This window comes from Egretta garzetta, unplaced genomic scaffold (genome assembly GCF_000687185.1).
Source record: "Egretta garzetta isolate BGI_Z169 unplaced genomic scaffold, ASM68718v1 scaffold107, whole genome shotgun sequence".
NCBI lineage: Eukaryota > Metazoa > Chordata > Aves > Pelecaniformes > Ardeidae > Egretta > Egretta garzetta.
The window spans coordinates 3,612,926-3,637,679 of record NW_009260399.1 but is presented as its reverse complement, the minus strand read 5'-3'; the positions used below and the strand labels follow the sequence as shown (position 1 = coordinate 3,637,679).

The following is a 24,754-nucleotide window of genomic DNA, read 5'->3' as shown; positions in this document are numbered from 1 at the left end:
AGGCTTCAGTTTTCCTGATGAATGGGACTAAATTTTTAAGCAGGTCTGTATACATTTTAGTCATTATAACTGTTTTATGTCACAATATATTCTTAATAAAATAAAAACTCTTGTGTTGTAAAGATAGCTAGTTACCTTCTAGACAAATAGGACCTTTTAGAGAGTAGGCTGTGTCTAAAGTATAAGAAGTAGAATTAAGGTGCTTCCATATTTTTGCTTTCATTCTTAAAAAGTACCACACATAAACAATTGCAATAATTTCTTGCGGACATGCTTTTCTTTGGCTTTTACCATATTTTTAATAGCATGTGATCCCCCGTTGGAGAATTTTATATTCATTACTTACTTGATTTTGTAGAAATTATGTTGTAAAACTTAATGGAACAAAATGTTGGATGTCCTTTGTCACAGCTACACTTTTTCTCTTCCTTTCATTATTTCTGTTTGCATCAAGCAATAACTGCAAGCAACAATAAATTTAAAGCTAGATTTTTTGCACGTTGTAAACTGGGTAGGACCAGGAGTTACTGACAAAACCATCTGGTCATGCAAGATTAGCAAATTCTCTATATTCCAACACGTTGCCATCTAATCTGTCCTGTTTCCCCCAACACATACTAACACAATGAAGCTGGACAATGGTTCAACAGCAAGTGCATGTGATAGTTCTGGCAAGACTATTTTTGTTTTGATTAAGCACATATTTTATCCGGGAGGGGCTAGAAAAGCAGGGCCTTTTTCTTCAGGTCATTCCGCTTCCAAAGTGCCAGACGATCAAATTCCTCAATGCTCATTTTGAAGACTTCCTGGAACTCTTCAGGGGACAAATGCCTCTTAAAAATGAAAATAAAAAAGGTGTCATTAAGCTCTTCTGTGCACAGGAACATTTCTGCCCTTCCTAAGTTTTAAAACACACCACAAATTAATGCATTAGGATTTGCATTTAAATTCCCAGATTGGTTCTGGAAAAGACTGCATCAAAAGCAAATGAGCTCAGAGTAGCTGGGAAATGAAATTATTGATGGCAGTAGTGACTTCTGGATAAAAAAAAGATCTTCTCAATATAGTTCCAACTGAGCAGAAGCTACAGTCTCTGGGAAAAAGATGTGTTTATACACGGTGCTTGATGACAGAGCACGCTGAGACAAATTCAAGCTATTCCAGGACTTTAAAGAGATTGATAACAATGTAATTTCAGAGTTGGATTTGTTTTGCCTTGATCTTTAATGAGAGCGATGGACACCACACTGATCCACTAATAGCAGCCTTGTAACAAAGGAGAGAGCACACTGCTAAATTCTTAAACCCAAAACGTGCTTATCCATGGGGATAAACTCATATCAGAAGTCCAAGTTGGATATAGGGAGGTTTTTAAATGGCAAGAACTATGCTTCTATTTCATATTTTCATGATTCAATATAAAAAAGAAAAAGATGAATAGGGGAGAATACCAATATAACGAACTGGAAGGAGTTACGATAAGGGAAGTTATGCCGTTTGCCTAAGAATTACTAGTATACACACAAAAAAGGCAGAAAGATAAATGTGTGAATTACAAATGAATATCTTATAAAATTCTTCTGATAATTGTGGACTACCTCTTGGTCAAGCATTTCAGTTACGGTTCTCTGTTTCTGATGTGTTAAGCATACGCTGTCTGAAAGGGACAGATTCAGTGCAAGAGAATTACAATTTACAGTTTTCAACATAGCCTCTCCTCTTCCACAAAGATTTCCTTGAAACCTGGGACCAGCCCTGCAACCTGACCCTCTCCTCCCCAGCTGAGCTTTTGACTTGAAATTCCCCAGGCACAGCTCCAGTTCCAGGCGCAGCCGGGCAGCCTCAGCCTGAGCACCTCGGTGCTTGCTGAAGCACCACCTGCATCCACAAACGAGGTCCCCCACAGCTGCTAAGCACAAGAAATGCTGGGACATGCCCCACGCAGCAGAATCAGGCTCATCACACGTTAGGCAACTGCATTATTTCAAGGGAAGGGTATTGACCCTTTCCTTTCATCTCATTGCCTCCTGGTTGCAGGACTTCCCAGGAGTGAGAAAGCTGGGTTCAATGTCCTCATCATTTGGAGAAGGCTCAAACCCACCATCTAGTCCGCATCGCTCACTCTCAAGGCACATGCCAGCAAGCCAGCCAGGAGGGTAATTTTAAAGGACATACAGTCCTCACAAATGTGAATAATGCTGGCTGCAAATACTAAGTGCATGATGCCAAAGGTAGGGGGGAGCACAGCACTCCCCAGAGGCAGGGGAGCCAGGGGGTCCTTTAGACTGTTTTTTTCTGGTACTTCAAATAAGCCAAGGTATGCTATCATTTGAGTCAAGTCCCAGCATCATCTGGAAGACTGCTTGCTGCTATTAGCCAAAATTGTGGCCACAGAGCATGCTAACATGCCCTGATAATCCCACAATGGCAAACCATCCTGGCCTGGCCAGGATGGACACAGCCCCATTGACCTACCTTACAAAGCTATTTTTTGGACAAGTTTGAAAGCAAAATTTTACTTGCCACTTATTAACAATGTGTTTATCTTTATAATGCAAATTACTCAAGGAAAATTAACAAAATTGTTTATAAAAATATCACTACCCTTAATTACCTTGAATGGTCATTATGGGCCCTTGTGGTTTCTTAAAAAAGGACAGCCTTGGTTTTCTTCCCTTGAGATTCTGCATATTCAGAACAACAGTGACTAAGAGTTTGGAATGGAGCCTTCATTTTTCATTTGACCAATGACAGCAACCCACCATAAGCACTATGCATAGCATGGAACAAACACGCCATGCATATTTGGCAAAGGAGATCCTGTTTTGCATGGAAATGAGCAACATCTGACAATGTATTTTAGAAACAATGTCTCACTGACAGAATTTAATTCTACTGCATTCGGAAAGAAAAAGTAACTTCTCTCTGCATTCATTTTTTTTTCCCCATATTTTCCTGGTAATCCAGTGGGCAAATGCAAGTAAGCTTAACTCCAGCAATTTCTCACAGCAAGGAACACATCTGTAAGTTGTGGGACTGAAAAAGAAGTATTTTGTTTTACCTTGCTTTCTAGATTGTGGATAAGACTTGAGATGTCCCCTAACTCAGGAGAAAGCAGAGACAAACTGTAGTTCATACTCAAAGACAAAATCAGAAAGTCTATACCCCGCAGGTAAACCCACTTTGCCAACCAGTCAAAACCATAGCTAAGGTAAAACTTTAAAAGGAATGTTTTCACCTTTTTTTTTTTTTTTTCTTGAGGTAAATTATACCATTTCTTCCTACAAATATCTGTGGTCTCATCAGATCTGTTTCAATACTGAAGGTCAATGGAGAGAGAGTCAGCAAGCCCTGCATCAGGTCTCAGGCCTTTTCTGCAGGGTGTCGAATCCTCGCTACACTTCCCCTCCCGACGAAGCGTGCCACCAATCTCCGTACAAGCTCTGAAATTCCCCCTGTCCTCTCCAAGGCTGTACTTTGCCATTTATCATTTTGCTTTGCCCTCAGGCTTAGCAAGCTTTCAGTTTACATGCATCTACCCAAGCCAGTATGAATTAGATATGCGCTCTGCTCCACCGCTTGTATCCAGATGGCATCACCTACATTCCTTGCATACACTCATTTTCTAATTATACTGCAGTTTTGTTTACAGCAGCACCATTTTGCTTTCCTCACAAAAGCTCTCAGCTGATGCCGCCTGGTCTGAACTGAAGTGAGAATTTCCAGCCCAGGGATGCAGTAGCAGAAATTGAGATGGGGAAAGCACGAGCTCATTTATTTCCACCTCCCATTCCACTAGGCAGTTTCTTTGCTTTTAATTCTCTTCCACATACTGTCCCTCATCTCAAGGACTAAAAACCAGACTGCAAAAGTTTCTTACTCCATCAATACATTATCCACATGCAAAATTAATTCCAGTAGAAGAAAACACTTTCCCTTTGGTTTGAACCTCCTCTGAGGACACCAACCTGTGCCCAGGGTAGCATAACTCCCACTGTTTTCCCTGCATCTCAGAAACTTTCACCATCCCTTTCTTAAGCATCGTGGGCTCTAGCTTTGGGACCGACCCTAGAAGCAGCAATGATTACAGTTCTGTCTGCAAATTTTGGAATAAACCTTGATCCCAGAAAGTTGTCATCAAACTGGCAAAGCTGCAGATAAAAGTAACAAAAGTAATCATGGGTTGCAGAGTTTGATTTATGAAGCAAGACCAAAGGGCCTAGTATGCATAAGCTTAGCCAAATGATGACTAAGGGAAAATACGGTAAATGTCTACAAGTATTTGAAGGGTCTAAACACCACTGGAATAGGCCAGTGTGGGAAGTTTATGTTTGTACTTTTCTTTATATGTATGATGTTAAATTTTGTCTGCACTATTTTTGGGACTTTCCTAAACCTTATAGCTTTAAGACCTAGAGCTCTTCCCAAACAAAGGCAAAGAAAATGCACCACTAAGAAATCTTAGATTGATTTATCTTTCTTCTCATCTATTTGGATATTAATTTGTCTTAACTGAAGCGTTACCTTGTCTCGTTAGTCAAACAAAAGAAGGGAAATTGAAAATTATGCATAGGGAATAGGAAGGATATTCATCTTGAGGCATGAGAGAAGATGTGTGTGTAAAGCTATGCTTTAAAAGGATAAGAACATGATTTCTTTTTTTTTTTTTTCTAGGATTGGATCAGCTTAAAATATCCAGCTATGTTAATAGTGCATCATTGAGCCATTAAAGGAATGGCCAAACTTATTAGTAAAAGTAACATTAATTCCTTTTATTTAACTGGTGTTGGCCTTGTTTACATAGGAAGTCTGGGTGTTTTACAGTGTGCTAGTAACTGATTCTTAATTCCCTCTACGACAATTTGCCCATATTCAGGCAGTTTAGCTCAATCTACTTCTCTGCTCTGAATCAACAGCAAAGCTGGGCAAGTTGCAGACACTGAGGAGAACACAGAGGACCAGATTAAGGTCCCCTTCTGCCCACGCTCTGAACTGAGTGTATTTAAGTGAGCTCAGTTTGGAAGCTGCATAGTGATGTTACCATGATGCTACCTGAAAATCTTGCTAAAAGATAAGGTAAAGAGTTTAAAGATGGTTTTTCACTAAAAAGACTGCTACACCGGAGCTCACAGCATCAGAACATCAGCATTTTGGATGTATTTAAGTGTGAAATTGCTACACTAGAAAGTACTACTGCATCATATTGTTTTGATAAAATTATATTAATCTGAGGCTTGTAAAGTCAATAGTGCTCAGTCTTTTGTTCTGGATAGCATTTTCTGTCAGCCTGCATGGGAAATCAGAAAAAGACAGTGAGACTCAAGTTCAGTAAAGTGCTGAGGATCCACCAGATGGGTCACTGCACCTTGCTGTAATTATGTAGCTAGTGCTCCTAAAACATACAGACACACAACAGAATTAAAATGGAATTGTTTCTTACTAAGATATACAGAACTAAGCAAGGGCTGAGCTCAACCTCTCTACTGCAATGCAACCACTATAACGGAAAGTTCTCATGCTCTAAGAACCACGATCATTAAAATGAGCAGTACAGATACACGCTCATTTTTGAGTCTCTCAGAACAAAAGTAATTAATTGCACATTCAAATACTTGCTCACAGTGCTATTTCAGAAAGAAGTGATGCTTTTCACTGTAAACTAATGAGGCTTGTCTCTGTTTTTCTATGGCCTGCTAAAAAGCCACTAATAATTCTAAATAGAGTTATAATGTTTCTTTAATTCAATGAGATTTCTTTTCCCTGAGAATAATTGTGCTTTTAATGAAATTCAGAGATCTTCAAAACTAATAGTTAGGAACATGGCATTAGTGTGAATAAGTCACAGGAAGGGAAAATTGCAATTAACCTACAGCTGAGCGGCAGTAAGCTGTGACCAGGTCATGCTGCACAAGCATGTTTATTCTGTGTCAGTAATTGGGTGGGAGTCCTCATGTGAAAACCTGCTGATGTAGGGACTTCAGAGAATATCATACTTCCTTGGGAGTCAATATTGAACCAATGAACCAACACAGTGATGGCAGGAGGTGATGAGTTGAAGACTAGAAAAATCAAAGTCCTAATTCCTAGAGGTCAGTTAAAAACCTCAGGTTTGTTTCTCTTTTGCTTTTTGTTATGTTCATAGGAAATGACAGCTGAGCATTACATTGCCTTTGCTTGAATCCATAGCGAATCTTGCAGCTAGTCTCTCTCTGAAGCACTGCCGTGCACTCTATTTTATAGAGTGGAATTTGAAGTTGTCCACTTCAGTTTTGTTCAGAGTCCTTGTAAGACTTCCAACCTCTGATCCACAAAATCCGGAAGTAAAAGCTACAGGATCTTTTCCAGAGTCCTCAAAATGCAAAACAGCCAAAGTAAACTGGGATTTACTGCAAAAGGTTTATCCACAGGTAAGCGAGCATTCGTGTAAATAATCAGATCATAGCTCTTTAGGGTAGTTGGTGCAGAGGCTTTGCTGGTGGGACACAGCCTTTTCCTGTATTCATTAGGATGTTAAAAGCATCTCAACTGAATACATGTGGAATAATAACAGCCTTCTACTGTTTTTCTCCTCTCCCCTGCTCCATTCTCTTCTCCCATCCCTCTCAAAGTTAGCCCAAACGTTACTTTTGGAAGCCCAATCATAATTTTCTGGAAAATGTTCTTTTTTATCTACTAAATTTCGAATCCTCATTTTGCTTTCACAAGGTTTGCACTCTTCCCCCTTCTTTCTATTGTACTGCTGGGGCTCAGCAGGCTTTTCAGAGGTTTCTTAGAAGCCTACTGCATGGCTAATTACAAAGCTGTAATTTGCCATGTGCCACGTTCCCAAGGGAGTATTGAATGTTATGCTCATCTACGAAGTAATTAAGCTTCATGCTCAATAAATATTTCAAAGTATTAAGTAATTATGTGATAGGGGAGGGAAAGTTAGAAAATGGCATGAGTTGCCACCTAATGAACTTCAAAAGATATCAAAAGATAACTAGAGCAACTCCATTGACCAGGGGATGAGGCGGTAGGTGCTACAATTGTGGTTACGCTAGATGAGGGCACTTAGTCACGCCACCAAACAGTTGGAGCACCTGCGCAACTGAGCCGTGGCAGGAGGGTGTAGATCCCCCTCTCTCCTCTGCTTCCATACAGCAATGTGGGTCCCCAAGCCTCCCAGGAAAAGTAGTGTAACAGAAGCAGCAAGGAGAGGAGACCGAAACCCTTTCCCATGCTGACGTCATCCTGAGCATCTATACAAGGCTGCTATATCTCATTGAATGTCTCAGGGTACCATGGAACTTCACAGAGAAGCTGCATTCCACTCAGCACCACTACTCTGGGGTACTTACAATCTAACCTCTTGTGAAATACCACAAGGCACACACAAAATATTCTGTAGTAGCATTGTACATTCAATATTTTTCCCCAGCTGAGTCATATGTAAATATGCGAGAAGCTGAAAAGATAGAAAGTATTTCTCTCAGGGATATCAATACATTACCTACTCAGCGATAAACACAGAACACCTCTGAGGATAACCTGTGCCATCACTCTGTCATTCAACCAAATGAGCTTTTTCATACTGGCATTGACATAAGTAACTGCCTTCAGCAGACTGCTGATAAAAAATTACATAATTAAGAAAATAATTCACAAATAAAACTAAACCTATGAATCCATAATGAATTATGAAAATATATAGAAGATTTTGAGTTTCAAAAATTTCATTTGATTTAGGTACAAAATACCTTATTCTTAAAGCAGATTTTCCAGTTTCCCTTAGTTTGGGCTTTAGTGCATCTGTAATATGAATGCTCCACATCTAATCTCTGTTCACTCCTACAGTGCTTCCGCTCCGATAGGAATTAGCTTTCATACGTATCACATCACCTCTGATGCATATTTTCATTTTATGATGGCTCTTTTCATACGGGCTTTGAAAACTGATACAGACATCCAGCACTGATCACAGCACAAGCATATGCCTGCAATAAGAAACACCCCACAAACGTTTTTCAAGTTAAACAGTGTGAAGTTCCACAGAAGCCAGTGACCTGCACTTCTTCACTCCAGGTTATGAGCTTCATCGTGAAGTGAGCCCGTAACCTCAAATCCAGCCCCAAACTACAAACTGCATTTCCCTATGTTAAAAACCACAGCTTTCCAATTTTGCTCTGATTTTCCCCATCTGAGCTCCAGAGGAGGTGGGACACACAACATTACTGGAATGAATGACATCTAGGAGCTGCTATAAGTTCAGGCTCAATTACTGGAAACCAGTGCTAAAATAGTTGCAGCCCAAATGACTAGAACCCAGGTTGATTGTTGAATAAAAAATAGTGGAAAAAAAAGTCATCCCTAAACAAATCCAGACAAGCAGTTTCAGGAGGAAAGGCATGTTTGAATTAATGTGAGTGCTCTGTTCAAACAAGACCGCACCCATGTTTAAATCTCTCACCTCTGTTTACAAGAGAACAAGGTGGCAGATGAAGGTTCGCTACTTGGCATTCCAGAATATTTTCTTCTTTAGCAATTGTTTCAGTGTATCCTTGTTAAACAAAGAATGAACAGGCTCAAACATAAGTGGAACAATTTACTTTCTACTGTATTTGATAGGCATGAATGAGTAATGCTTTTAACTCTCTGATACTCAAAAGGCTAAAGCAACCAAGATACATTAAGATAAGAAAATCAAATGAAAGCACTAAAAGATGGTTTCCAAATGGAAGACTCTAACTATGTTGGCTTTCAAAACTACCAGCCTGTGACCACAAAAGAAATCTTATACTCTGTGACAAAAGCAACTTCAGGAGGAAAAAAAATTAAAAAAAAAATCTATGCAGCTGGGCAAGAGCCACCAATTTGGATGTGCAAGCACTGAATCCCATTGCTATGACCGAATAACAGGCAAACAATCTCCAATCTAAGATTAAAGTATCAAGTGCATGCTTTTAGGAGCCCAAGGCCTAAATCATAAAAGGTTTTCAAGTACTTAAAAGAGGTATCAAGATTTTCAGAAGTGTCCATAAGCCCAACTTCCTTTAGAAAAAAACCAACCATGCCCTGTGGAACACCACTGGGAAACCAGCAGGTAAGGAATGTGCTAATGTGTACCATCCAAAGGCGATGTCTTAGTCCCCAGGAACTCAGGACTTAAGTTGTCCAAAATAGGGAAGTTTGCTCCAGGACACTGCCATTTAAGCCCCTGCATAATAAAATGGTCCTTTTGATAAAATGTTCCAAGACAGACCAAATGATGTCTTTTTTTCAGATGCTACTGCAGCAAGAGTACCAAATAATTCTATTTTGGAATTATATTGTTAAGGCTTTGTGTTCACAGAATACACCAACCTAAGCAAATTAGGGACTTAGGGAGGTCTTCAAAGCAGGGTCAACTTTAAAATTCGACCACATCCCTCAGGCCATGTCCAGCTGAGTTTTGCATGTCTCCAGGGAAGGAGACTCTACAGCCTCTTGGGCAACCTTCAGTGCACTATTCTCCCCAGGAGGAACTTGTCCCTTATATCTAATTGTAATTTCCCATCCTGCAAATTTTGACTGTTGTCTCTTGGCCTTCCAGTGCCTACTTCTGAGAAGTTATGTTTTTCATAACCTCTTTACTGCAAAAGGTGCGCTGCCGACTCATGTTCAGCTTGTTTTCCATCGGGACCCCCAGGTCCTTTTCTGCAGACCTGTTCCCCGTATCTCGTGCTGTTGAATGGTGTTATTCTCACAACTGCAGGAATCTGGATTTACCTTTGTTGCGCTTGATGAGGTCCCTGTCGACCTATTCCTCTAGCCCAGCCAGGTCCCTCTGAAGGGAAGCTCTGCTCACCAGACCATCAACTGCTGTCCCCCCCAGTTTGTGTCATCTGCAGACGCAGTGAGGGTGCAATTCTCCTCCTTCACCCAGACTGTGTAATCCAATCCTGTCCTACTGCTTTGTTGTTCTGCAACATTATCTGAATTAACTTGTTCTTCATCATTTGCCATTCGAATAGCTCACGGGAATGCTGCTCCATTCATCTAATGTTAGAATAAGCAGCACTGTGGTAGAGAGAAATGTCTAAAAAAATTCCTGGGCCAAATCCTTATCCAGTGCAAATTCCTTGCATTTCTAATCAGCTTATACTAGACAGAGATCCAGACTATTCATTCAAAAGCCAGAGTGCCAGTAATGTGTTTAAAAATCAGCAGGTCGTTTATTATAACTAGATCTCAATGCTGTATGTATTAGTTCACTGTTGGCACAAACATCTCCTCGAGGAGCACAAGGAACTGGGCTACTTCTGCCTCACCGCTGAGTTAGAACAAGCAAACAAAAACATGCCGAGTGTTTCTATGCTTAGAAATATTTGTGCTTTTGAAGAAAGAATTCCTATTATTTGAATGCTTTTATTACCAGTTGAGCCTTCCTAATCTCTAGATACCTCTTGGGCTTAGAAAAATATGCATTTTTGCAAGAAAATATTTTTTTATAATCCTTAAAATAAATTTCTTACACAACAGCATAATCTAAAAAATACTCACAATGGGAGCAAAGTTAGGAAAACACTACCATCCATTAAAACCCCACCCTCCTGCGGTCCTTCACTATTAGGCGAGGCCTTCATTGCAGCCTCCCTTAATTTGACCCAAGGAGCTAATACCATTCACTTGAGTTCATTTTTTATGACAGGAACACTCAATATAGGAGACTTCCCTTGGAAGAGGGAATCAGAGACAAACAACAGCGCCTTCTCCATGACATCTCTGTTGGATCATTCAAAGTTCACAACAAACTCTGTTTCACAAAAAGGAGCCCGCTTCAAGTCAACTTGCAAGAGGGCTGTTAAATAAATCTAGCTCATGCTGATTTAGTCACCTTACTGCTCCTAAGTAGACCAGGAAATCAGAAGCATCACGTGTGAGATATTCTAACCATACTGGACACGGTAAGACCGCTTTCAGGTTTGACAGTTGATATAAAACACAACGGTTCTAGGTCTCCTTTCACTGACACCACCTGGACCTTGCCCACAGCCATCACACCCAGGAGCTTGTTCTGATTTGCAGCAGTGAGAGCAAGGCGATCGGGATAAAACTGGAATATTAGAACATGGATTTTTTCTTAGAAGATTTTCTTGGATAAATCACTCCACAGTTTGGGTAACACATGGGCTTAGCAATGCTATCACCTTCACCATTTCTGTAGGTTCAATCCAGCCCTTCCACAAGTGACACTGCCTGTGCGGGGTGAAAACAGAAGATCAGCTGGCAACCAGTTCTGCTCGGAGAGAGCCCTTGCTTCCTAGAGATCCGTGAGCAGCCATGGATAGCCTCTAGCGAATGTGAAATGGAGCTCAAGAAAAAGGTGAAATCTAACCTCAGTACCTGCTTCCAGTATTCCCAGTGTTCCCAGTGTTGCCCCCAAAAGCTTGAAAATACCAAGATATGCTAAGTGGCTCCTCTACTAACAGATGTGTGTGTGTCTGTGTGTCTAATCCCAGCCTGTTCCCATGCAAACCTATAAACCCATGTAGTCTTGGGCTCCCTGAGTCCCGGGGCTTGCCCAAGCCTGAAATCTGCTGAATGTGCAAGTCAGCAACTAAGTTACAATCATCTTCTTCCTCTGCCACAAGAGGAAATAACGATAAACTCCTTTTCCAGGCAAAGCTACTTATTTCCAGCAATTCTGTAATGCAGAAGGAAAGGGACGGGGAGGAGGGGAAGCGGCTGGCAGGGAAGGCAACAGTTTGTGCTCGTCGCTGAACTTCCCATATGGTTTGAATGCGTAAATGAGCTGTTGCCTCTGTTTTTTCAGTAGGTGTAATCCTATTAAGATGCTGCTAATTTAATTGTTTAAAAAACTACCAATCCCTAATAAATGTAAGATGGCCTACAAAGGAGTCCTTCCTGCAGACACGCATGTTTAACATCGTGCAGCAATCAGCAGGATCAGCCTGGTCCCCCTTATCGCTTTTCGGGTGCGGGTTTGAAGCAGATCTTGTTTATTGTTCTTTTTGGCAAAGCCCTGTGAGATCTTTGAAGTGGTTGGGCTCCTTGAGCCATTAGGCACTGGGCTGCACCTGGTGTGAGGCAGACGGAGCAGCTCCGGTGTTAAACAAACAGCGATCCCAGCTGAGGAGAGCATATGAGTTATGGATCATGGCAGCCAGGACAGGCACGATCCATCCAAAGCAAACTATATGTTGTCTTAAAAAAGCAATTTGGAGCTGCATTTGCTATTCAGACCAGTCCGATGTGTTTAAACAAAGACTCTAATTTCTAATACACACACACACACACACACACACACACACACGTAATATATATCTAAGAATTCCTTATAGGATGTGTCCAGATGAGTATCCCTCCAACTCGCTGCTCCTTCTTCTGGACTCATTATGCTTTTTATTATCTTTAGTATTGCTATCATGCCTTGCTATACCCCAGGCTTAAAACAGCACACATTTGAGGTTCTTTTTTCCTTACAATCAAATCAATACCACTTGCTGGTAATCAAGCGACAAGCACATCAAAGTATTTAAGAACGTAGCACCATTTCCAAAATAAACAACATGTATAAGAATTTGGTAAATGATTTTTTTTAAAAAGTTGTCTTTAATGAGGAACTTCCTGCTACTTCTGTTTTTGCTTTAAGATTAAAATTTCTTTCTTCTTTTCTTGTCACATTCTCAAGTTAAAAGCACAATAGATTTATTTAAATATAAAACTTGCCAAAAGTCCAATATTGTTAATCACGAAATTTTATTGAACTATCTCTTCTTCTTAATAGTAATTAACACAAAGCTACGTTAGTTTAATAATTCAGGTGAGTCTTTATTCAGTCCTGTTATTACTCAGTCAAAAAAAATCAACCTCATGAATTTTTGCCTGAACATCAACTTCAGGATCTGGCCTTTGGAAACTAAGGTTTCCTTTACAATGAATTCTATCTGCCTTTCTCCAGCTTATTCTACTGCTCTTTGAGAAAATCTGTAGCACAGTGATCATGGATCACACAGCCAAAGGGGAGGCTGAATAAGACAACAGACCAGAAACCAGTAAGACAACGGACCAGAAGGTCCATGTGTTTGCAGGATAAACTGAGCTTTTTAATAATACGCAGGTTATTCACAGAGGGTGTTTTTTTATAGGAATTAAAAAAACAAGTTTCCACCCACCCCGTTCCAACTTTCAATATCCTGTCTAATCATCCAAAACTAATGGGTTTCATCAGTATCTTTGTAAAACACCATTTGGTCAGACGTTTGCCAGGTTTTGGCTATTCTTTGTTAGTTAAATTGCTTACATACTAGTGTTTTGAAATAAAATACAATGTATAATGTTATTCCTTTCTTCTCTCTTCTTTCATTGCTATTACTTGGGCGCAGGAATATCTCAGATGGTGAACAAACAGGGCAAAGACTTGCAAAGCCATCAAGCAAATATCATTCCTACCTCCAGTCTGGTCCTGTCCACATCCTTAGGCAATTTCACACGAACTCGGTTTGTTACAATAAGTGTTTCATACGGATAAATCTGTTAAAAAGACAAGAGCATATGAACTCCAGCCAAATGTGATTCTGATGTGTAGAAATGACTGTGGGGAACTTACTAATTTAAATGGTACATACTTGCATCCTGATTTGACAAATATTTCACTGGGACAAAAATTAACAAACTAAAATAAAAAAAGGAACACATGTAACCTTGCTAGGAAGTGCTGAATCTGATTGTTCTTCCAGTGTTGGAAAAGCCCTTCTTACCTTGTATTCTGCAAGAGAATGAGAACAGGTTCACAGTTTAGAATTTATAGGCTTCTTCTGAAGTCACCATAATGAACATCTAGGTACATCAGCAATTTGTTACGCTATTATATTTCTCTTACAGTTTTCAATAGATGTGGGGTAACTGCACGCACAGAAAACATTTGACCCCCATGCTCTGAATGCCTACAATGCTGTCTATTACTGAAGCAGCAGTCCTCCAAATCAAAGGCTTATTACAGAAAATCCACCTCCTTAATGCCACTGGGTTACACAGTGAGTATGTCTGGCAAAATTGGGGATTTCTTTTTCCAGGAGGCTTCTGTGCAGAGTTAAGTTAGTCTGTCATCCAAAAATCCTGCTCTTACTGTTCTTTACTGAAAATAGTTAAATATATGGATTATTACAGGTGTGTCAGTTTGGGAATGTATGTGAAAAACATTGAGTTAATACAATATTCCAAGATTCCAACATCTTGCAGTTGGGCTTACTTCAGTGAGAATAATGATAGTGAAGAAAAGGTGATTTGGGAGTGTGGGGACAATGATTCCTGGATTTAAACTAGAACAAAAGTATTCTAGCTAGGTCAGTATATGACTATCTATGGCTACCACAAGGTCATCTATTCACATCAATGATTAATTGCAACCAGGATAACCAGTATGTTTTCATAGACCTTTTTATGGTCTGAAATGAAATCAGAGATAGGTCTGCTTTTCAAAATCTGTACTTTAAACTACACAAACACAGAGACAAAAATTTGTATCAACACAGAGGCATGAACTGGAGCGTTAGAGTAAGATTTTTAAAACGAGATTAAGTGTCTTGGAAACAAAATCCTGCTCTTCCTCATGAGTAGATGCATGTTCCTAAATTGCTCAGCTCTTTTCAAAATTCCAACCCAAGTTCCATATTAAGTTCACAGTCCACTTAAACTGTAATAAAAAAAATGAATGCAAATAAATTCTGTGTTTTGACTTCTGTACATTTTAACCACACTGTAGCACACACAAGAAGCACAATGGACTTTTTTATTAGATACATCTTGAAGCAGTGATTATCTTAAATTTCTTCTCTTTGATATGAGACCACCACCTGCTAAGCAAAGAGAACCAGAGGCTGTTGCCACATATTGAGGATACTGGGATTGACTCAATGTGGTTGCACCACTTTGTGATGCAGGATTTCAGCCAGGCCTTTATGTTCGGCCAGATAAAAAGAAGAATCTCTCTGATAAACATGACACTGAGCTGGGTCTCTGTCTAGTCATTATTACATGAACTATGGGAAGATCTCAGGATAGTAACCCTTTATGGAAGATGTTGATGAGCATCCTCAAAGGAAGAAAGCATGAATTGGAATGGAAATGATATTGTAATGTACCTTTCATCCCCCAGCTCGTCTCCTGGTCCGTTTCGTATTGGCCCATATTTTCAGGCTGAAAGAGAAAGAAAGAAGCAATATAACAGCAAAATACACCGCAAAATCATGCTGCACATTGTTGAGAGAAAAAAGAAAACCAGTTGATACCACACAATTAATATATAGATCCTTGCAAGAGAGGAATAGAATAAAGTCTCATTCAGACTTGGCCCAGTTGCTCAAGGCAGGAGTCCCGAGGGCTCATAACACCCACGGGTGCGCGAGGGCAGAGATGGAGCTCTGCTGGCGGGCGAGGATGGAGTGTCAGGTGAATGCCTGGGTCCTTGGAGGCACAGCAGGTGCAGCCTGCTGCCTACGCTGTGAACTCCCATAGACCAGCGAAAGCTGGAGCTTGGATGTCACTCAGAGAGGCGACTGCAGTGTCGTATCAGCCCACCTCACCCTAAGCCCTTGGGACTTTTTGAGCTGATTCCTCACAGCTTTCAATGAGGCAGAAAGGTGTCAGAAAGCCACCAGCCACCCCCATTTGAAGACCCGGCAGCAAGGTTAGATTGAAATTGTCACACGCCTTTCCCTGCGATGCAGACGTCTCACTGCTGTCGTCACAAATCACTTATGCTGCATTGAAATTGGTCTCATTCTGCTTTCTGCTTCACTAAGACCAGGGAGCTCTGTGTGTATGTGCCATAGCTTTGTTTGACCCACTGTCTTTTTCTTTTGCTGGCAAATGCTATGATGAAAAACATTACAGGAGATCAGAAAAGCATTATATATGGCTTTCTTCCCCCCAAGTCTCATTTTTGCCTGTTAGGGTATCAGCGGTGTGCACAGCTACGCTCACAATAACCTGCAAGGCTCCTTACTGTTTGGTTTTGGTTTCCTTTGTTATGTAGTGCTGGGATGGCTGATTAAAAATAACAAACCACAAAAGCTGGTATGAACCTGCAATCCAAACAGAGGATATCCATTCTGAGAAAAATTTTGGCCTCAAGGATTTGACCATGAGCAACCTTTTCAACTTTCCTAGTTTTTGCCTGTGAGGTTGGACCTTTAGGTGGGACAAACGCTGCCATCTGCTGCTTTTATATTACATTGCATGGCTTCATCCCACTGCTGGTGGAGTTTGCTTTGGCCTCATCTGTGTGAAACCTTCTGATGGCTTTGGTGCCACACCAGCGCAGTGGCTGGGCGCAAGTCGGTCCCTCGCTCACTTCAGGTTACTGCTAAGAGTTCTTCTGAAACATCAGAAAAAAGCTGTTGGTGCATAGGTGGGGACAGGTTTATCTAGGCCCTTTCAAACTCCTAAATCTCATTTGATCAAGTTGCAGTGCCACTGGTTCCTTCAGAGAGGAATTCAAGAAGTCGGGTATTGAAGCAATGCAGGCACAATTTTAACTTGGTGTAGACAATGTTAATTGTCTGTAATGTTAACTCAAAGGGATGGACATTTCAGTAGCTACGGAAAATTTCATTTAGCTGCTCTCTGACAAATTGCTCTCTTGTAGCTCCTTCCAGTGACCTGCAGTTTGACTCTTAGCACTGGGGAAGTTTAAACCTGCTTATGCACTTTGCAGTGTTCACATCTTCCTTTGGAGAAAGGAGAGAATTTGAATGAGGTCCTGTCCATGTAATTTAGACTCCAATCAATCTTCAAAATGTAAGCTCATGTGCATCTATGTATTACTAACTTATCATTATTAACCACCATGGGTTTGTACCTAAAAATATAAGCTGTGAACTAAGAATCTGTAATGCTAGATGCCAGAGAGAGAGACCACAGTGTCAAAGACTCCTTTTTTCCTAAAGACTTACAAAAATTATAAAAAAGGATTAGAAAAGGAATCTCTAGTTTGATCTGACCATAATTTTATTAAGCATTTTGCTTTCTGGATTGCTGCCTGCCATTCTTGCTCCCTCACTGCCTTAAAAATACAATGACTCTGTGCGTGTGTATATATATGTATTTGTATATGTATATACACATGCATACTGGAAAACAACAGAACAGATGGTTCAACAAATGCAATGGATGTGGGCTGCTCTAAGATCATTACTTGCTCATTACTTGCCTAATTATAGGCCTAACCCTCTCTATCATTAATTTAAGCTATACTGTGACCTATTAATATGTGCAGCCTGTACATTTTGGACTTTTGTTTGTTTTGAGAGGAGAATTGAGATTCCTAACGCTCATGATGCACACAATTAAAAGGAGAAGCCTCAGTCTGTCTTACTCTTGCAGACAAACTGTAACCCACATAGGGTATGAATCTGTTAGACAGGGCTGGCAGCCAAAACACCTCTGAAGTGTTATTACTGTGTAGATTTTCAACTAGTTACTAAGCTGCCTATTTATGATACACTACTGCCTGGAGAATCCATTTAAATGTATACCTACCTGATGTAAGCCATTCTTTCCATAGCCAGGTAGAGAAGCAGATTTAGAATATGGAAATCCTGTAAAAGACATAACACACAGCTATATTTTTTTTGTAAATCCTTTACAGCCTACTAAACCACATAATTCAAGACAACAACCAGAAACAGCAATTACAAGATCAATATGTACATTCTACTAACAGGATGAAATATAACTGAGCAACGCTCATCTTTTCTCCATATTTAATGCACATGAACATGTGTAACAACGTCTATAAATAACAGCATGCCAGGATGCAATCACCTTACTGGGCACGACATGAAGAGAGTTGTGGGATGCATTTTACGGAAATCTTACGCAGCTATGTGATGCAAAGCTTGTGAAATCTCTGCCCTTCAGCTTGGTGTTAAACCATGACTTGAAAATGAGATTAAAGGTACCATCATTTTAGAGTTACATCACTTCTGATCATGCTGCATGTGGTCTGCTTTTGGGTTTGTTTCTTAAAAAAGAAGGGTTGGTGTCCAACCACTTAAAAAAAAAAAAAACCAGAAAATTTTTTTTGCTTTCTTTAAAACTTCTTCTACTCCTTCAAGTGGAAAAAAGCATAAATGAAGATCTGGCAATGGATAAAGTAAATCAGTGAGAGTATAAACACTCAAGAGAAAGAAAGTTTTAAGATAGACAAAATTGGCAAAGTGGTGTCACCATGAACAAACTGGATGCAATATGGTGATGAAACGGTGTGTGGTCACTAGAAACAACTGAAGAACCTTGCTTTTAATATTGAGAGTCTAATAAGAAAGTTTGGAAGTTCCTTTTGGCAGTGAAAGGACAAAAAGTGTCTCAGATTAGTTTTTATAATGCTGTATAAAAGTGACAAGCTGAATCAGTTTAAATTAAACTGAAGATGAACAAACACCACGTGTAATAAACATTCTTGATTCCAGTACAAAAAACTTAGATAAATTGATGCAAAGAGTTACAGAAGTCAGCTCAAAGAACTGAATGTACAATGCTTCTTTCTGTCAAAAATGTTAGCAATCTGTGTCCAAAGCGGAATGCAGGAAGGGAATCCAGACCCCACTGGATTAATAAATACCCTAAGGAGATGATTAGGAATAAGCATACAGAAAGAAAAAACAAAAGATGGATCAGCAAAGAGCTCACGATGTGCTGAGATAAAGCGAGAACTGCCAGAAGTCAAGCTGAGTTAAACACTGAAAATGATATTAAAACAAATAGTAAAAAGTTCCCCAGCTATCCAAATAAAAAGAGAACAAGGGAAGAAGAAATGGGATCACTGGGAGTTACCCTATGTCAGTACACAGCAGAGGTGAAAGGTAACCTAGGTAGGGCTCCGATACTGAAGGAGACTCTGTTTTTATGAACAAAAGGTAGAGTACTGAGCAAGGAGGAACGCTAACGGAATAAGGGTACGCCAATGAATCACAGTCGTGAAGGAAACGTAATTCAAAGCACTTAACGTACTTAAAAAGGGAGCAATAAGTTCACATCAAATTGCAAGTCCGATACCTCTTACCACTGGAGAACAGCAACTATAGTTTTTATATTTAAGAGGGGGAAAAGATAATGAGGAGCTACCAGTTTGCTTCCAGCAGAAAACTTAAGGAAAGACTGAAGAAAAGCATTGAAGTAAACAGAAAATCAATTCTATTTACGTGCATTTTAATTGATTTGACATAAGTTAAAGACACAGTGCCAGACTTGCTTGGTAGCTTTCTTTGTTAAGAGAAATGACTTCTGCAAAACATAAATTTTATTGGATCTCATCTAATGTGATATCATTACAGTGTTTGGTATTTAGCTGCACATGGAATTAAGCGCAAATCTGGAGAAGATGGAGTTTATCAGAGGAATTATAGGGACAGTAAGGAAATAATGAAACGTAAGAAATGGGTAGTGAGAACTAAGCAGAGCTGACAGAGAAAAGTGTCAGCATGGACTGGTGTTGAGTTAAAATTGCCTCATGTTTTCACTAATAATCTGGACACCAAAAATAGTAATGACCTAATAAACTTTGCTGTCTACACCAAGTTATAAAGCACTGCCAATATAGGGGAGGATTGGGATATCATAAAGAACTGGGATAACCTTGAACATTACAGTAATAGAAATGGGATAAAATTTAGTAATTCATGGGAAAAGTCATGCACTTGGGGACTAATAAATACCCCAAACTTCTACTACTTAAGCTGAGAGCTCATAATTTGGAAATGTTGGGGAAGGAGTCAGGCTTAGATATACAGCTCAATCACAAGATGACTTTGAGTTGCTAATATAAGTGTAAAAAAACCCCACAGGTTGGAAATATCTGTCCCGATACATATAAGATATGAAAATAACGGTGTTTTCAGGCAGTGACAGGAGATCCCAGAGGAATCCTTTGTGCTGTTCTTGTTCCATCAGTATTCAAGTGGGTTAAATTAACTCTACCAGACCAGTGGCCTACAGGATAACTGGGGCAATCAAAGGTCATTGCATGAAAGAAGGCTTGATAAACTTGCCTTATTTAGGCTAGTAAAATGAAGGTGATCTATGAAAGCAAGAGGTGATTTCAGAAACAGCATCTGAGGAGTGGTATAAACTACGAGCAGAACTTTGTTTTCAGCACTGCAGGGGGTTTCCACGTCTCACACAGGGGTGTAGTGATGAACACTGAATTAGATGGATCACTTAGCTACTCCAGTTTGGAACCTAGAAACTTATCATTGCTTGTTATCTGGATGGTAGTGACACCGGAGGGCAAAGAGTATAATACCTGTGAGATAGAATGAATGCATCTGCAACAAAACTCTCAGCTCTGCTCCTGCCTGGAAAAAGATGCTGGTGTTGAACATCAGCGTGGAGTTCCATTTCTTGGCCTCTTGGCTACAGAGAAGATGGGCGAGAGAGTTTTGTTCTGTCGCCAAATACTACTACTCAGTTACCAAGGCAAAATGCAGGAGGGTGAAGCCTGCAGACACACACAATTCAGTTCTGCAGTGCTGCCTCCCAGGCCGCCGGGACAGAGCCACATCTGCGGGCCCAAGCGACATCGTGTGGCCGGCTGGAAAAAATCCAAGAGAAGAATAAAGCCGAAATAGCCGCCAAACAAGCTAGCAAACCCCACCGTCTGCAGTGGGGACTCTATTTCACTCAGCTTCTGTTTCCCATGAACTTAGTTACAAAGTTAAACACGCTTTATTTTGCTTCTTTTTTTAATATAAAGGAAAAATATAACGGTAAAAGCCAGCAACCACATACTGCTTATTATCATATCCAGCTGCAGTTCTACCGTTGCAGTAAATTTTCTGGAGTAAGTGGCCAAGATAAAGCAATCTTTCTCTCTAATTAGGGACTATCTGAGCATCGGCTACTCTCTGCATGGATAGGGCTCCTGCTTTTTCCAGTACAACATCCACTCTAACCTAGATGTTCTGAGGCTGCCTCTCAGCACATCAGGGACACACGAACAGCAAGGGTTGCGCACCCTGCTAGATGTCTGCTTTCCTAAACATGTGACACTTAAAATCATGAATTATGGTAAATGACTAACTATTAAACATCTATATATACAGAAACAAGACCCATTTACACAGGTGGATGTAAGGAGATGCAAGCTCCACTCTAGATGCCTGCTGGTTACACAAGCCTCATGCTGACATGCTCTGTTGTTAGGTGTATTCTGGGCGTATAGCTAACGCAATGTAGCTAAATAGCTTCTAGAGCAGAATAACTCATCTCTGGTTTGCTCAGCAGAGGCTGAACAGATGAACGCAGGGCTCTTTGCACAGTATGGCTGGACACATCACCAGAGATTCACAGTCTGATGCCTCCTAACCCCCTCCACTCTGCATGTAACCATAGAATCATAGAATGCTTTGGGTTGGAAGGGACCCCTAGAGGTCTTCCTGTCCAACCCCCCTGCAGTGAGCAGGGACACTGCTAACTAGATCAGGTTGCTCACAGCCCCATCCAACCTGGTCTTGAATGTTTCCAGGGATGGGGCCTCCACTACCTCTCTGGGCAACCCGTGCCAGTGTTTCACTACCTTCATTGTAAAGAATTTCTTCCTTATATCCAATCTAAACCTACTGTTTCAGTTTAAAACCATTACCCCTTGTCCTGTCACAGCTGTCCCTGCTAAAAAGATTTTTCCCCTCTTTCCTACAGGCTCCCTTTAAGTACTGAAAGGCCACAATCAGGTCTCCCCGCAGCCTTCTCTTCTCCAGGCTGAACAAGCCCAACTCTCTCAGCCTTTCTTCATAGCAGAGGTGCTCCAGCCCTTGGATCATTTTTGTAGCCCTCCTCTGGACCCGCTCCAACAATTCCATGTCCTTCTTGTGCTGAGGGCTCCAGAGCTGGATGCAGTACTCCAGCTCTTGCACCACTTGGCACCAAACCTATACCCAAAAAGTTTCTTTTCTCCGATACTCATTGACTATGCCACAGAGGTGGGGCTGCATGTTGGAGTTCTCAACCATAAGTTCAAGAGGCAGAGAAGCTGCTTTTCCATGGCCAACGGGGCATGTAGCAGACTACAAATATTCAGAACTAAATAGGGGAACACTGAGTAAAGAAGGAATTACTTAGGATGTCCATGGGTATTAAAACAGTCAGGTGGCTGAATAAAATCATAAAGAAAGGAAAAAAAAGAAGTGTAAATGTCAGGAAAAGAAAATTTCCTCAATGTCATTTCTGGGTGGCTGCTAATAGGGTAACAGGGCCAACTTTCACGAGGGACAGAGAAACGCTGACAAAAAGCAATGGGAAATGAACTATGACCTATAGCACATTGGCACAGAGGTGATACTGACCCTTACAGAGGTGTGAACCATCTTTTGCATTTCTAGTTTTAATAGTTCCACATTCCCACAATAATCAGAAAACATAAAAGAAATGCTGGTGTAGAAGAGTGACAGGTATAGCAATACTCTCATGAAAAAAATTGACACAGATCAACTCCAGAAAGCTTCCAAATGTACCTGATGTGTGCATTACAATGGAAGGTTTAGGTGTTCATTCCCGGGCATTGACTTATAGGTGTGTGAGGTGGTCAGACTTGGTTTCCCTTGCACAGAGAACCCTACGATACACCTTGTGCACGTGCATGTGATGTCTGGTGAGGACTAAGGAATCAAATCCCTTCAAGTTAGATCAGTGAGACCGATGATCCAAAATAACTTTCCTTCTTTATCTTGTTACAGCCTTGTGACACACTTTGTAGCATCTGTTTTTCCTCTTCCTTGCATAGCTAAGCCATAATTTCCTTAATATAAGTTGATGGAGCCAGCTATCACATTACCAAAATGCCCACAAGACTGACATCCCAGCCCTGTGCCAGGCATGCCTCGCATCGGGTGCATTCTTTTGGAAAACTGCTTCCCCAGCTTGTTTACCCCAGATGACCTGCTACTGCTGTGTGGTGTAAAGTGGTGGAGGCAGGCAGAGGAATAGCCCACTTAACTGTTAAAATTAATTTCAATTATTTTTTGTCATTTACATAATCTAAAAGTAAAATTCAGACCCGATTCTGATGACCATTTCCTTTACCTCCTGACTTGCTGGAATGTGGAATAAGAAATGTGTAGAACATGCTTTTGGTACTGACAGCTAGCATGGGCACATGGTCTTCAGACCAGTATTTAGTAACAAAATTGCCCCATTATTTCACCTTGAAGATTTCTGTGAACTTAGAGGTATAACTGTGAGCGATAACAAAGAATGCCTATTCTAAGTTAATCTTTGGAGCAAAGTGTTCTTTATGCTTATCACAATGCGGAAGAAACAGCTCTACCAATATTCAAAATACGTAGTTTCTATCAAGGAGTAATTAGCACAAGTCAACAACCGCCCCGATACTACCATCCTGTCTGCTGAAAGTAGATAGCATCTAATAAATAGCCACTTTTTATGTATTAATGAGGGGCAGGCTTTTGTGGTAAGGAACCTCTGCTCTCCAAAGAGACAAAGCAGTTCCTTTATACAAGCAATCCTTCAATTTTTTTGATATTGAAGTCTGAAGGCACTGAACGCTTACAAGTTGTAGCAAAACAAATTGACAAATAGATGTAATTACGATAGAGGAATGAAGCATAAAGCCAGCTGGAGAGCTATGTGGAGGGGGCTGCAGCAGGGCCACCTTCCTTCGCCCCACTCCTACTCGAGAGCACCGGGGGGTGCAGTACTCACGGGAGTAGCCGGCAGTCGTGCCCTCCGGTGCCCTCGGGAAGTTTTCTCTGTCGGTTCCGGCAGTAAGAGACAGGGACCGCGTGTCCGAATCCGGGGAATTCGTTCTGGTGTCCATATCCCCTTTCAGAATAAGCCAGCTGGTCTTTAGCTGGAGAGAGTAAAAGCCTGTTACAAGATTCAGGATTTAACACCTGAATGCAGTTCCCCTGCTTCCCCCATCTGGGAAGTCTTGTGAACTGATTGCAAGTTTATGCTCATTGCCACTTGTACCATTCTTTATCAGATTATAAAAGCTGACTATATCCTGACTTAGACATCACAGCTACCAAAATCTTTTAACTTTCAGCTGGGCTGAGGACAGTTTCTCTGTTAATTAAGCTGCCCACTGCTCCCCACTTTAGAAGATGCACTATGTAATTTTCTTACAATTAAACTGCTGTTAACATTCTTCTTGTATTTAATATGCACCCTAAGTAAAAGTGCGCAGGCTTAGCTGAATCACCAATGTATATATTGAGACTGAGTGAAAATCCATGAGCTTATTGCTCTTAATCTCAATATGCCTATTTCTTTCTTTACTGTAGGATGTAGATTCTAAACCCTCTGGGTGAGAGTTTAAGCTTTTCTATATCTTCTTGGAAAGGCCGAAAAGTAGTAATGATTATTTCAGTTATATGAAAGAATACTTTTACGTAGGAACATGTTTTAAAAAACAGGTGCTTCAAGAAAGAACAATAAACTACTCCCTTTGGTCTTTCTGATCATTACCTTCTTACTGTCCTGATCCAAGCTTCCATCCTCCCCTTCTGATCTTCTTGCTGCTGGAAGATTAAGTTAATTTTTAAAATTAGAACAGATTTCATCTTTTTTTGTCTTCTGCTCTGACTGTGGTTATATTCCAAATAATTTTAGGAGGGAAAAAATATTTTAAAAAAACAGAGCTGGGCAGAAAATTTGATGTGTAGAGCTACAGTGTCACAGTTAAAATCATTCTGAAATCATTACAGTAATATTCATCCTTCAGGCATACAGCGAATTTAGACAATATATTCCT

The 24,754-nt window shown here is 40.5% G+C and overlaps 1 protein-coding gene across 1 annotated transcript in view; it reads right to left on the bottom strand.

Annotated features, from left to right (window-relative positions):
* Positions 1-719: 719 nt before the first annotated feature.
* Positions 720-24,754, bottom strand: part of ABLIM2 (actin binding LIM protein family member 2) — a 135,137-nt gene continuing 111,102 nt past the window's right edge. The window contains exons 18-24 of the mRNA XM_035898651.1: positions 24,469-24,521; positions 23,701-23,848; positions 17,524-17,582; positions 15,126-15,180; positions 13,686-13,750; positions 13,435-13,515; positions 720-833 (exon numbers count right to left, since the gene is read on the bottom strand). Coding sequence (XP_035754544.1) covers positions 720-833; positions 13,435-13,515; positions 13,686-13,750; positions 15,126-15,180; positions 17,524-17,582; positions 23,701-23,848; positions 24,469-24,521 — 575 coding nt within the window. The remainder of the gene's footprint in view (positions 834-13,434; positions 13,516-13,685; positions 13,751-15,125; positions 15,181-17,523; positions 17,583-23,700; positions 23,849-24,468; positions 24,522-24,754) is intronic.